The sequence below is a fragment of the Magnolia sinica genome, chromosome 5 (genome assembly GCF_029962835.1).
Source record: "Magnolia sinica isolate HGM2019 chromosome 5, MsV1, whole genome shotgun sequence".
Classification (NCBI taxonomy): Eukaryota; Viridiplantae; Streptophyta; class Magnoliopsida; order Magnoliales; family Magnoliaceae; genus Magnolia; species Magnolia sinica.
This window is the reverse complement of record NC_080577.1, coordinates 4,641,002-4,656,436: the sequence shown is the minus strand read 5'-3', so window position 1 is coordinate 4,656,436 and position 15,435 is coordinate 4,641,002. Positions and strand designations below refer to the sequence as shown.

General features: G+C 38.8%; 1 protein-coding gene across 6 annotated transcripts in view; it reads left to right on the top strand.

Annotated features, from left to right (window-relative positions):
• Positions 1-15,435, top strand: part of LOC131245200 (structural maintenance of chromosomes flexible hinge domain-containing protein GMI1-like) — a 139,034-nt gene that overhangs the window by 42,136 nt on the left and 81,463 nt on the right. For 4 of the 6 annotated variants that reach the window (XM_058244494.1, XM_058244492.1, XM_058244493.1 and 1 more), the window contains exons 1-5: positions 8,220-8,370; positions 11,972-12,387; positions 12,526-12,558; positions 14,303-14,389; positions 14,501-14,556. The exons of the other annotated variants lie outside the window; for them this stretch is intronic. In XM_058244494.1, the coding sequence (XP_058100477.1) occupies positions 12,037-12,387; positions 12,526-12,558; positions 14,303-14,389; positions 14,501-14,556 (527 nt within the window). In that variant the 5' untranslated portion in view covers positions 8,220-8,370; positions 11,972-12,036. Of the gene's footprint in view, positions 1-8,219; positions 8,371-11,971; positions 12,388-12,525; positions 12,559-14,302; positions 14,390-14,500; positions 14,557-15,435 lie in introns of those variants that run through there. 6 annotated transcript variants of the gene reach the window in all.

The following is a 15,435-nucleotide window of genomic DNA, read 5'->3' as shown; positions in this document are numbered from 1 at the left end:
GTTGTTTCCATTTCCATCTAGACTTCAGTGGGCTTTGTAGGTGCCATCATGACTATGATACGACCATTGGATGTCAGCCGCACTATCCCCTACATCGTCACTCGATAGCACGAGCATATCGTCATTCAGATCAACAGACGTTCTCGGAGAAATATCAGTATCCCTAAACCGTATAGAAGACATAGAATCTGAAATGTTGCTTGTACTTGAACGACGTCCACTAGCACGGTCATTCTCAAACGGGAAGGTCAAGTCATCATACCTCCGCACCGCTTTGCCCTGTATATGTTGTGCGTAAGGATGTGACTATTGACAAGAAGGATGAATGTGTCAATATAAGGTTACTTTTGGATATATCACATTTACTAAATATAAACAAAATAAACAACTCTAAATGTATTAAAACTTGGATCGATGACATTCTCACCTGTATGAAATCTTCCCATACGTCATCTGGAGCAGTGACTACTTTCAAGTCATCATCTCATCCAAAATCAGAAGCACTCAATGTCTCGCGCACTTCAAAATACAACCTCTTCAGCATACGGAGGCGATTCCCAACATGTTTCTCCTGTAGTGATATCCCTATAACACCCTTCACAGTATCGACAACTATCTTGTATGTCTCCTTCTTAAATCCATTGGCACTCTTACGGCCATTTACGACAACTTCCATAAGAGTGTCAATAAGATAGTCGTCCATCGCATTGCACCATTAGAAGACCCATTTTCAACAGTTGATTTCTGTTTAATTTTCCTCAAGGTCCTCCGTGGTGTAACACTTGGTTTCTGACAAGATGCTTTCGTAGGCGTCGATTGTTGGTTACTCTTGTTAGGTGACATATCTCCGTCCGAATCTTCGAATATCTACAAGATTTAAATGAACATTTTAAAATAAGCAGTAAAATCCCAAGTTGTCATGCACAATTGATTGATAATTTGCAACATACAAGCTAACACATTCATATTTCTAAATATTAGTTGATATGGAGTAGAAAAAAAAATGATTGTTAAACCAGCAGGGAAATATATACTATAGACAAATGAGTGATGAAAAATGAGTACAAACATCCCATTCTTCCTTCTATAAAAAAACAAAAAAATGAGACATTTTCATAAACTACGATGCACATGGTAGTAATCATTTCACATCCTAGTAGCAATATTATCTTGAAACTTGTTCCGTTCGTCTCTCTCACATTGTGTGGCATTCGTAACCATCTGTCCATCTTCCTGAGAACTTATCTCAATTGGAGATGGATTTATACCATCCGCTACAATCGTTGACGAGTCCTCATTCACATCAATATCATCTCCCCCAAATCTTCGGATAAACTTGTGCAAAACACAACATGCGATAACTATCTTCAGTTGTGCTAGAAGGTCATATGGTGGAGCTAACTTGAGGATTAGAAACCGAGCTTTCAGTACTAACAAAATCCGCTCTACAATATTTCGTAGTTGAGCATGTCTGTAGTTGAATAATTATTTCTTGTTCCGAGGCTTGCGACCTGCGCGATATTCATTGAGGTGGTACCGTATGCCTCAGTATGGAGCCATGAATCTTAGCGAATGCGCATAACTAACAAAAACTACGTAGTACTTACCTATTAATTACGAGTAATTATCAATATGTAATTCAACATTCATTTAATTAAAAATATAACTTCCATTCCATTGTTAAATACCCTATAGGATTGTAAAACGATCGTATGAATGTGTCAACGCACTCTGTAAGACGCGTGCGTCGGTGGCTGAACCTTCCTATCCGGCCAACACGTATACGAACTTCATATCAAACATACAAGCGACCATTACGTTTTTAGAGAGAGCCCCTTTTCGGTTACGATAGGTGACACTGTCCACCGTATGAACATAAGCGGGTACATGAATTCCATCAATTGCACCAATACAATCCTAATTCGAAAATGGTTTATCAGGAAAAGAAATAATAAGAGACATAATCTTATAACAATAATGTTCTTGAATAGTAGTGATTAGCATGATCCATACCTGAAAATACGTGCTCCAATCGGGATTGGATGAAATCTCTGTAGGTATTTCTGCACTGGAGAGTTTTACAAACTCAGGATATAGTCTCACAATTGCGTCTAATGCTTTAGAAAAATATCGGCTTACGGTTTGTTCAGACCGTATAAAGCGATGCCCAATGACACGGTTTCGCACATTATGTCCTACTATATGGAGGAACATGACAAGTTGTTCCTCCATACTTACATGTTTCCCATCCGGTAGCAAATTCTTATCCCTAAGAAACGAGCATATGTGAAAGAAAATATCCTTATTCATTTGGAGTTGTGTCAGGCACTCATTATCTCCGGCTCTATTTATCCCATTAATTATCTTGTTTCTTTCACAGTCACTAATTCTCCAGGGTGTCCTAAGAAAGATTATTGCAAAATTCCTCAATCGTAATGATTGTAGTTGCTGTTGCAACTGAAGCCGCAAAGGCAGTCATCTCTTTTTTCGTCCATCTATGTCCTTCCATGTTATGATATGGACTTGTACAACAAACATATGAAATTGAGACATCATCCACTAGTCCAAAATGAAGCATCAGCTCCATTTGTAACTCTGTTTGATCAGATATAACAAATAATTGATATTAAAAAAACACGTCTCATAACGTTCGTAAAATGACAGCATAACCTATAGAGCATATAGTCTAAATCTCTCTCATACTGGCAGTTATGCCATTTTCTTTATAGGAACAAACTCAGATTATTAAAAGAACTAATAGAGAAGATGTGGAGTATGCACTGGTCAAAACTGATGATACCATCACAACAGGGAAACAAGAACACACTCCACAACAAAATAAAGATTAAAATATTTTCTTTGAACTACGACAACATCATGATGTAATACTGCACTGTCAGTTCACACTTCACCGTTAGCCACCCCCACTAGGGATCATTACTAGTGCATATAGCTTCAACTGCCCGTTTACCGGGTAATATGGATTCAACTTTGTTTCGGTTTTATTTTTATTTTGTTTTTTTAAATTAATCAAACCAGTATGTGGATGGTGTTGACTGCTCCAAGGGGTTTGGCTTAAGTGGTTTTACAACCTTGTCAGTTTTTTTAATAACTGAATAAGTTACACGGCTGATTACAATCCAATGCAATCGAAGTTCAGGCCCTATCCTTGAAAGAAACATATAATACATTGTTTCGGCCCAAATTTAAATATTTTATGAATTTTCAATCTTTTGCATAATTGGGATACTCAAACTAGAAATTGAAAGTTACCTACGAACATTACACATGCACCATTGTAATCATGTGTACTGTTTATCTTGGCCTGCAGTTACTGCATCTAGACCACTCATCCAACGGGACTGGCCACTGGTGAACCATTCAAAACCGATCATACACTTACAACAGATAAACAAAAATAATTCCAAAGAAAAAATATTCTATTCGTTACCTGTAAAGTAATATGCATATGATACTATAAATATGAATGGACGAAATAGATATAACATATATCGAGTAAGTAGATTCAAATGAATTGAATCAGCATGAGTCATTATATGTATATCCAATTTTTAATTTATAAAGCTGTTAGAGTGGTAAAATATTGTGCTATTCTTCAAACCACTTTGGTAGAGAAAATCACCACCAACATTTACAAGACCTACTGCATGTATATAATGTTGCGATTGTAATAACATCTCAGCCCTTATGATGATTAGATTTTCAATTCCACTGATTGGAAGCAATTATCAAAAATAAAATAAAGTTAAGAGAAAAGGTAAATAGTCGGTAATAAACAATAAAATCACACATACCTCAATTACGGACGTGTATGCCAAGTTAATTTGGAAGAGAGTCTTTACCTATATACAATGACCAATGAATTTTTAAATGAAAGTTGGGAACAAAACAATCTATAAAATAACAGATCATGCTATCTTCTGATAGCACCACCAAGCTTATAACAAAAGAAGTAGCCAGAAAACTATACACAAGCTCCAAAAGGCCAAAGTCATAGACGACTGATTCTCATCAATATGCAATGAAAGACAAACTAATCAGATGAGCACAAGACTGGTAGTGTGCATGCAACATGTTTAGAGTTGAAGATCCTCACAGAATGAACAGTTTTAAAAGCAACGTTACCAAAATAGAAAAAAAAAAAGTGATGCACCCATTATATATTTTTGAGTTATCATTTGGTGGGCCCCATTGTACATATGACCTGGTTAAAAAACCAGACCGATCAGATGATGTGGTTGCACAGGAATGCAATGAATGTGTATAGTTGGAATTTTTCTTTACCTGCACATAAATTAGTAAACTCCTAGTAGTTAGGTAGCCTGATTTTTATGCCAGCTCATAAAAACAAATGAATGAACGACTACAAATCTCTCACATATTTCCAACTTTCCATTATATAAGAAATGACTAAACTGCTATCTAGACACTCGATGAGTTTTGAGATTTCTATTAATGGCAGAATATCACACACCTTCAACCCCTGGATATATCTCCCATCATCAATGTCAACCATCCACACAATATACAGATCTCCAACCCAGCTCTACTTTGCAAGCTGAAAGTAGTAGAAAAGTTTATACTTTTACTTATTGCACGTCAACCATCAACAAACCTCAATAACACTTGAAACACAGCCAGTAATAACTGATTTCATATTATATGTTTTTCAAATGAACTCTGTCAAACAACAACCTTCAGGCGAACCCATGTACAGGCCAACCCAAGATCTACAAAAAACGTTATTAACTGTTTGAATTTATTAGACTGGTTAACGCATGCATGCATGCCAGCCCATCTAGAGGCCAACCCATGTGGCAATGCGGCCCAGATGTATGAGAGGCAAGCCGTTCTTCAGATGGGGCCCCGCTGTTTAGTTGCGTCTGCCTAAAAAGCCATTCAACCTCGTTTATACAGAAGGTAAACTGATGATTTATATTACTGTAAAAAAGATAATGCAAGAAAGAAGGTAAACAACGGGTAAATAGAGGAGTCAGCGTCCATAAGGACATTGCAGTGTACAACTGGGGAGGGTTAATGGACTGGGGCGGTGGATATGATATTGTATGGCCACATCTTCCCTAGGTCTGGGTGGATATCGCCATGTTGTGGAGTGAGACCCGTTCATTTTCAAAATCTAAAAAAACAGTCCATGCAGTGCGAGACCGGACGGGATGAAGACAGCAGAACGGACCACCCCATTCTCCCACATCTACCAAATGCGAGATATCCAAATGGTCTTAAAAATGTATTTTCCTTTTTAGATGCTTCTTTCCATGGGCCTGCACTGCAATCCCATTCCATGCAAATGTTGCTGAACCCTTATATGCGACTCTAGGCTGATATCTTCCAACATACTCAAAGTAAACCTCAACAGTGAGAACACAGATGCCAGTAAACACAAGGATTCTCTGAAAAAACTAAAAAAAAAATCCACTGGAAATCCATGGAAGATAACAGCAATCCGAGCATTACCTCTGTAGTCTATTTCAGTTAGAATACGCAGCCGTGAAGACAGTATTTGATAGGGTTCTAATAAGATCTAATCTTCCCAACCCGAAAACGAGAGAGAGAAGAATGGTTAGCATGGACGACGAAAGGATTCATCCAAATGGAACTTGGAAGGCCCCAATCATACTTTGCACGTGGGTCGTCTCTTAGTCCGCTTTCGCTGGGAATGGAGGGAAGGGAGACGTTCTCTGTGTGAAAATAACATAGCCGAGTGCATTTGTATTATGAACGGTTAAGATGGAACGGTGTCCTGTGGACCACTATACTTGTTTCAGTCTGACAGACAGGCATCAGAGGATTACATTCAAGTACCTGCATCTTAGTAGGATATGACGTCTGATTTACCGCCGTTTCCCACCAATTGCAGCTTTGATTTAAATCATTTTGAATACCATTAAAAATCAAACATATGTGAAAAGTCATAATTGCCCATTGCAGGCCGAATACTGTTATCTGGGAAAACTAAACAGGCTCTAAATCCAAAGCTCTAGTGGACCCAGCACAGAAAGCAATGGGGACAGTAACACCCACAGTTAAAAACTTCTAAAAGTTACAAAAGTTTTAGATAAGTTGATATTTGTGTTTTCCCTTATTTCATGTCCTTTTCAACTTTTAAATGGGTTGGATTTCAAATAAGTATTACGGTGGGTCTTTTGTTCAACAGTGGGAATCACTCTCCCTACTATTTTATGTCATGAGTCCACTATAGATTTTTAATTGCCTCATTCTTTGGCTCTTGTCCTAAAATGATATCTCAAAATAACTGAACGGTATGAATGCGGAATCATGACAGGGTTCATAGAACTTGGTGACTAGCCAACTCGCTCAACCCGTTGGCCCTATTTCTGCTAGTAACTGTCTACGAACCAGAGGATAGATTCCACCGATCTTACATTGAGATTAAAAATTGGGGCCCGTAAGATTCACAACCTTCTCGGCTCATTTGAAATAATACATACAAAATATTATGTAATTTCCAGGTGCCAGCGCACCGAGCATTACGCAGAGCCTGACTACCACTAATATCGATCGAGTTCGAACAAAAAAACTTAAGTGTGTGACGAATGACACGCAGGCACTTACAACTTAAAAATTACAAATGTGGAATTCAGCTAAGATTGAATTAAACCGTCTAATCAATGTTTAGCCAAAAGTTATGCTATTTTGATCATATTTCTATGATATTTGTGGAAATTAATTGGACGGCTAAAATTGAAAAATCCGATGGTCTTATTTCAACAAGATATTGTTTAATCTATCTGACTTTTGGGATGTAGAATAAGTGATTTACATCATTTAGACGGTTGAATTTGATTTAATGCGTACCACGGACGGACTCCATTTAATGGTGCACGCATATCAAGCATAACGCGCAGCCGGAGTATCAAATAGCCCCCGATATGAAATATCTTCCGTACACATTTATTGTACCTTTTGCGTCGCCATAAAAATCAGAATACTCTTTCCGTGGAAAGCGGATTAGGTGTGATCCCGAGCACAGAGATTTTTCTGTATCCGAGGCTGGGTGGGGATAACAGAGATGCTCATGATAAATCCAATCCATCCATCTTATATAAACGACGGAAATAAGACTTTGGTCTAAAAAATAAGTTAGATCCAAAGCTCAGATGGGCCATACCACTCGAAACTGTGGATTGAACGTCTGGGGTGACATAATTTTTTTAATCAAGATGATACATGTGGATACGGTTTATCTGAGTGATAGTAATCCTATGAACGGTTTGGATGGCATATAAACAACATGATAATCTTCAGGAAAGGTTCAACAGTGGATGTTTCTGTTCCCACTATTTCGTCTGGTATGGATCACTTGAGTTTTGGATTCGTCTGATTTTTAGGATACTATCCTATTGTTATATTATAAAACCTATGAACAGAGTGGATTTCTAAAGTACATCTCTGTGGGCCCCACACATCCCCCAGTTACAGAGATATCACTGCTCCCGGGTCACACGCAATCCGCTAGCCTTTACACGCGTCCCTTCGTCTCCCTTCGTGTTTTTTTAAGCAAAACGCGCCGCGGATCCGACTCACCGCGTAAAATAACCAAGTTATATGGGTCTGCCGTGTTTGACACTTAAAATCCAGACCGTCCATCAGGTTATAAAAATTAAATTTACCGTATAAAAATAATATAATACCTACTTAATACTCGTATTGGCTATCTCATTTAGAAATATTTATAATTGCTGCTAAGTTCACACGGTGTGGCATGTATAAATTTTATATCAGAACACTCTTTATAATTTATTTTAATGATAGTGAGTTACACCAGATTGATGGGTTTGATGAAATAAATAATAAGATGGTATCGCAGAAAAACCTATGGTTGGAATAACATCTCCATTTTTCCTTATTTATGGCCCCTTTTAGGGGCGTATCTACCTGATTTTTCACGTTTTGGCCTAAAATTGACAATAGAACCTGATAGATGGAGTGGATTTTACACGTAAATCAATATGGCCCCTACGTACATGGGGTTTTTTAAATCACCCTGAGTAAAAATAACAGGCGTTGCAGAGGATTTCACAACGGACCCCGCTGTATGGCCAAGTGGCAGCTAAAGCGTAAAAAAGGGGGTGCGCATTGCGCATCAAGCATAAGTTAGATAAGCATACTCACCATACTGGTCGAGCACGCTGCGCCAATTACAAAACGGCAGCTCTACTTCATTTCCCTCGCTTTAGTTGTTCCTCCCAACTGCTTCTTCTCCCCTCCGCTCTTTCAAAACCCTTAAGAATCCTTGAAAACCACCGCTTTCTCGCTGATTCATTTCCATAGTCAACCTCCAAGACTCGGTGGAAAATCTTCCAACTGGTAAAGACTCTCGTCTCCAACCTCTCTCTATCAATATCTAGCTCTGATTGTCTGAAGATTTTCCCTTCCAGGCAAGGTTTTTTCCGAGTTTATACGGTTCTGGAACATTCTTTCCCGAAAATCTAGGGTTTGCAGTGCGTTTTCAAGAAACTACTGCGCATTTCCTTCTTTTGCTACGAGAATTTCATGCATTAGTTCTCCTTTGGGCTTTTAAGCAAGGGAAAAAAACCTTGTATTTGCATTGGATGCTAGTAATCGATCAACGAATTCAATCGAACTGGTTATCTGCAGTTTTTACTGAGTTGATGCTTCTTTATTTAGCAATTAGGTTCCAACGTAAGCAGGATATGCATGTAATTATTGGAGGGTTTCGCTAATCGCACACGTGTATATGTGGCAGCACATGCACACGGCACGTATGTGCCTGCATAGCACAGAGGTACGAGATCTAATCCGTCCATCAGAGAGGTATCATTGTGTAGATGGCCCGGCCCGATAATTAGGTCGGTTTCCTCTACAGGTAGGCCACAGTTTAAGAAAAAGGCGCCCTCTATTTCTACCATTACCACAGGGCAGATGTGGAGTCCAGCTATGCTTTCGCAGAATCTAACCCATCCATAAGATACGTCACTTCAGAAAACCTCTAGAGAACAAATAATTGGTCCTATCCAAAAATCGGATGGGCCACAGCATTTGAAAAATATTGAGAGGGAACGCACGCCCACCGTTGATTAGCTAGGGGGACTCACCGTGTTGTTTGTCAAGGTCATTCATATCCTTCATCCAGTTCAGATGAAGGCTGATGTCAAGATTCAGGCTGCTTTGCGATGCAGGTCAGTCCCTGTGGAATTCAAGGATGGGCGTTCCCTAACAGCTAAGTCCCTTTTTTGTTGGCCACATAGGTTTTGGATGTGGCTGATTTTTGGGTGTTAGGGGTTTTTGGGGGTGGTGCATCGGATAGACAGGTTGAATAGTAAAAGTACATTATGTTGGCCCCACATCTGCCTGGCACAACCATAAGCTTATGGTGGAACTGGTACCACATCTGCCTGTGGGCCCCACCATGTTGTATGTGTTTTATCCACGCTGTCCATCCATTTTTCCAGATCATTTTAGGACTTAGATGCAAAAAATAAGGTAGACCTAAATATCAGGTGGACCACACCACGGTAAAATAGCAGTGATTGAATGTCCACCATAAAAAACCTCCTAAGGCTCACAGAATGTTTATTTGACATCCAACCGCTTGAGTAGGTCATAAATACCTGGACGAAGGGGAAAAAACAAATACCAGTTTGATCCAAAACAAATATAGTGGTTTATGCATGCATGTCAGTTCAATAACCTCGGATTTTGGAATTTGGAGCTTATGGCCACGTCATAGCATTTACTTGTGTATTTCCAGAGTACTTGCAACAATTAGTCATGCACTAATGATAACTTTCTTCTAGCCTTTCCTTTTACATCTACTATAACCTACTCAGGGGCTTGTTTTGATTGAGAGGAAACACTGTTCAATTGAACGTAGAAATGCCGATCCACCCTGTTCATTATGTTCTCCTCATGCTCACCGTAGAAATGACAAATCAAGTTGATCGAAAGTTTAGGTGGGCCACAACTTAGAGAACACTGTGAAATCATGCCTAAGACCTCGAAGATCACTTAGTGTGAGTCACATGGGTTTTGGAATGACCTGATTTTCGTCACTTCATCATGTTGAGGCTAGCATGATGAATGGATTAGATGGCATATAAACAACATGGTGGGCCATATAAACAATATGGAAATAGGCATTTTGGCTTTTACATGCATTTTGAATATGTATGCCCACTTTTATGGCCCACCTAATGATTGGTATAGCCTAAGAATTGGCCCAACTAGTCATCTAGGTGGGCTCAATAAAATGGCACACTTTTATGTTTTATCTAAGTTTTCTTATGTGTCAATCAAATTTGTAAACAATTCCATACTCTTAATCTCTGGTTGGTGTGAACATAGAACTTATTGCTTGTAACTAATTTACAAGTTATCCAAACACATAAATTAAGTTACATGTAAGTAAGTTGCAACTTACATCCAAATATGATTACCTGTAACTTTCTTTCACTTGTAAGGAAGTTACTTGTAACTTACAACAAAAAAAACTTATAGGCATCCAAACGCGGCCTTAGCTGACCCCAATTAGTTATGATAAGGCTGAGATGATGATGAGGGCTTAGAGAATTGTAATTTCACTAACTAATCCACCTGTTTCTAACATTGACCTGCTGATTGGACCAGCCTTTTTTTTTTTTTGGGCAAAAGCATCTTGGTGGTGGGACCCCCACCTTATTGATGGCTGGGAACTTGCACCTGTCTACCCCCTTGGTACATGTTTTTTTTTTATTTTAATTTTTTTAATTTTTAAGAAAGGCAAAGAATTATATTAAGAAGAGGCCTGAAGGCAAAGAATACAACACAAAAGAAAGCAGAAAAACAGGAAATACATACTAATGAGGATCCCAGTCCCTTATCTACTGCCGTAAATAGAAAAAGTATTATTTGGTGGTATCCAAACGGGCCCGTAGAGATTGAGATCAAATGCTGGTAAATTTACATTTGAGGCAAGCCTGCTGTTTGGCTTTTGAACTTTTATGGATTTTCAATACTATAGTCATGTGATCAGTTTATTGAAAACCAAGACTATTATCTATCCATCAAGCATAGATAGAGAATGGACCACTTTTGTTCTGTCTCTTCTGTGCATGCAGGCAGTTCTTATAAGATTCCCTGGATAGTCCATTCGGTGTGGTCCACTTTTAATCTCTGCTAAATTTTAAAAAATTGCATGATCAGACGGTCCTGAGACTCCTCACCCGTCCAATCAGTTAACTTTAGCCCATGTAATGTTGACTGTTTCCCATCCTATGGCCATTTTTTTTTTCCAGTTCAACCATCTGCTTGCTGCCCTCGAAATAAGATGGAAGAATTGTCCAACTGGTTAATATGCTTGTAGTGTGGCCCATTGAAGGTTTGACCCAGCAAACGGATGTTCTGGATCACCATCTGCATGTTCGTGAGTACAGGGAGATGGAGATTATGGACTTTTTGAATGTTCTCTGTACATGGAATGTCCTCGTAAGCAATATGTAAAACTGTTTATTTTATTTTGACATTATTATGAAATCCACTATTGTCTTCTTGTACCATTCTTCGAAAGATCATTCAATTTATTGAGTGATATTGTTCTTCCCGAGCACATAGTTTTGATTGACAAGACAAGGGATGGGATAAACACACAGCTAGATTCATGTAGCCAACCCAAATTAGTTGGGATAAGGCTTTAGACGATGATGATTGTTTTTCTCTAGTACTATTAGTTTCTCAGCTAATATTGGCCCGATCAACAGAAGTTTTGGACTGTTTCCTGATCTTTTAAGCAAGACATGGTTACCAATGCAATATTCTCTATTTTCATTTCCTTTCACTGATTTTTGGTGGATTCGCATCATCTCATTAATCATTGCAAGAAGTCTATTTCCTCATGCTAATCCCTCATGTGATTTTTACTGGTTATTAACCCAATGAAGTGAACTTCAACTCGTCATGTGATGTTTGGCAGGAACATATAGTAGGCTTATTGCGCGCTGTTATAAAGCCAACTCAGTCTTTTTGAAAAATTGTTCTATGGAGCTGGTAGAAAGGACTGAAACATCATATAGCAGGCCTCGCAAAAGGTCTATTGTAGAATCCTCAGATGAACATGGAGAGGAGGTGTTCAAGTTCCGAATTCTATTGCCTAATGGCGCCATCACAGACTTGACTTTACATGGACCTGGGGAGGAGATGTTTGTTGATGAATTTGTTGATGTTGTGAGAATAGAGTTTGAGAGATCTGCAAAAAGAACACCCGGAATTAAGCGGAAGATAGTGTGGGATGGAGACGTTTATCTTGAAGATCTATCAGAAAATAAGATCAGAAAGAGAATCCATTTTAACCGCTTTAAAAGCAATAAGCTGCACACACTCAGACTGTTTGTAAGTTTTTGTTCCATTTGCTCCAGCTTTATCTTATACCATGTGAGCCCTCTCAAACATTCTATAATTTATTAGTTTGAAGGCTTTTATGACTTGTTTCGGCTTCCCAAGCAGTAACATGCAGCCGTGTTGTTTCAGGATGGAGCTGAAGATACCGTCGATACTTTTCAGGTGATATCTCATTCCTTTGGGTTTTACTATAATTATTATAACGTTCTTATTTCATAAGAGGTTTACTCGAATACATTCCAACATATTGCAATATGATTGCAATATGATACATTGGAACTTTAGCCTTTGAATCTGGGTGATCTTCCAATGAAACGAACTGTATGTATGACAAGTCTCACTTTGCATGGTGGAAAGACAAAAAATAAAAGCTCTCAGTTGGATTATTCAACCCTTTGATATATTTGCTCTTTTGATTTGAAAATAAACAGCCACTATAGTCTATAATCATTGTATAATCGAAGGGTTGAAATATTCAATCTAAGAGTTTTTCGAGTATTCCCATACAAGGGGATCCCTTTCATGTAAACGAAATGTGTCACTGAAAACGGCCCAATTCAATGGCTAGAGTTCAGATGTATCTTATTATAATACTTGTGAATGCATTCGAGCAGAGCTCATTTTATAATTGTCAATCAATTTTCTTTGCCCATGTCCGGTTCTTTTGTTTGCCATTTTCTGTTGTATGGTGTTATATTGACTTTATCATAGGATTTTGTGTGCTTCATTGAAAGGTTAGATTGCTAAGGCCCTATTTGGCGTTGCTATTTTAAGCATTTCTCGGTGCTTCTGATTCTCGTAATTGATTTTCTATGAGCCAAATATGTTTGTTCAGCATATCTAATTAATCAGTGATTAAAAATCAAGCATTGAAATGGCACTACATATGGAAACGGGTTGGAATTGTTTCCAATAATGCTTTGCGTTAGTGGGTGGATGGTATTTGAGGTTGGTGGAACACAGGTGAGATTTATGTGTGTACAACACACATGTCAAAGATCCACGCTGTTCATCAGGTAACGTGAACTTTAAGCATGCCATGTTTAGAAACTGAGGGCATTAAACTTATCAAATGAGCTGCAATTGTATGCTGAATCTGGACTGTTGAACTCTTTTCTATTGCCCATTTTTTCTTATGCAAGTTTTGCCAACCTTACAAGTGGATGTATGGCATGATCATGGTGTACGCTGCCTGTCAAATGGTTCGCATCTGTGACATATGTTGTATGACCAATCTCTGGCATGTATGTGTCGTACGGTTCTTGGGAAAGAAATCTTATACGATTTGATCAGGTGCAAAATAGGGGAGTTATTTAGGAATATGGGCCTAATAGCTTTGGACGTGGGGCCTACCATGATGTGTTTATGACATCCAACCTGTCCATCCGGGTAGGCACACCATGAAAGTTGGATGCCCCAAAAATATGCCGATCCAACCATCTTATGGACCACCATATGAATTTGGAGGTTTCTGTATGCTTGTCCATTATTTTTTGTGGGGGACCTACCATTGCGAACACACAACACGGTGGGCTCCATGGAGCTCAGTTTGTTTTACCTTGTACTAGAGTTGGTGCTGAGGATTTCAGTCCATTACTACTGTTCTGGTCAATGATATGTAACATCCTTCGTGTGGGACCAACCCTTAATGACCCATCCCTCTCAAATATCTTCCATTGAATGATCCTAAACATTTTGTAAGAAATTGTTCTTTACTTGTGCATGTTTACCAGTCATGCTTGCTGTAAATCAAAGTTTGCATAAGAATTGTCAATAAACAATTCCAGAGAGTTGTTTATTGGCAATCAACTTTGCCACTGCCAGAAGCAATTCTGAAAGCGTCTGGATAAATGCCATCATGTACTTTGTTTTGCTTTTTGTTTATTTATTTATTTTTTCTTTTCAGAACATGTGGGATTTAACACCCGATACCGATTTGTTATCGGAGCTTCCTGCTGAATATACATTTGAAACGGCTCTTGCTGATTTAATAGTAAGTCGCACGTATTTAACTCTGTTTAAGGAGTCCATTTGGTTGCTGGTTCAGACTGTATTCTTTAAGATCCATCTGACACGTTTTCCCCATTTGATTGGGTTTTACCAGGATAATTCATTGCAGGCAGTATGGTCTAATACTCTGGGTGATAGGAGATTGGTGAGGTAAGACCAATACTTTGTTAAAATCTTTTTGGACCCCATTGGTTTGCTTGTGCTATACCATTGGTTGAGCGTTGAGCACACATGCGTGTAAAAGGCAGCCCAAGTTGATGGCGCAGAGGTACAAGATCCATTCCATGCAGCATGTAGGTCCACCGAAGATGCACTAGCCAAAAAATGATCCTGGCAGACTTGTTATGTTGGACAGAGTTTATGAAACAATTGGATGGCTGAAACCTTAATATAGTTTTTTCCCGCTGGATCATCTCCCTGTTTCTAAACTTTGGCCTACACTAACATAGAAACAGCCTGCTTTTTGGACCAGGTCAATAAACAGTCAAAACCACCTGATGGACGGTTTGGATCTTGCTCTCATATGCCATATTGGCACATGTACTGGTGTGCAGATGGGGGTGCCTTTGACATTCGTGAGCATAGCAAACCTCCTGTTGGTTATTATGAGGTTTGTCTTGACGTCTTTTTGAAAGTCCTCTTGCCTTTTGATGAATCAATGGATATTGTGGTAGTTATAATTCACGTGTAAGGTGTATTTCTTGATTCATCCAGCTAGTCATCGACAAAACATACCAATGGAGGTGCAAGATGGATCTCACTAGCTGTCTGAGACTCCGGTTGAAGAATTGAACATCTGATTGATTTGTGGACTCCACAATATGACAATATCAATTGGGTAATGCTGTAGTGGTCCACTTGCACTGTGGGTCCCAAAAGTCCAATCAGTTGGGTCATTTAATGGAAATAATTGGACTGTGGGACCCACAGCCATCTGAGTGGTTCCTTCGGGGTTTATACAAATCGTAATACATGCTTTTGTGTTTTGTACTAATGGTACAACCCTATAGAACCTTATGGTCGAGTGTG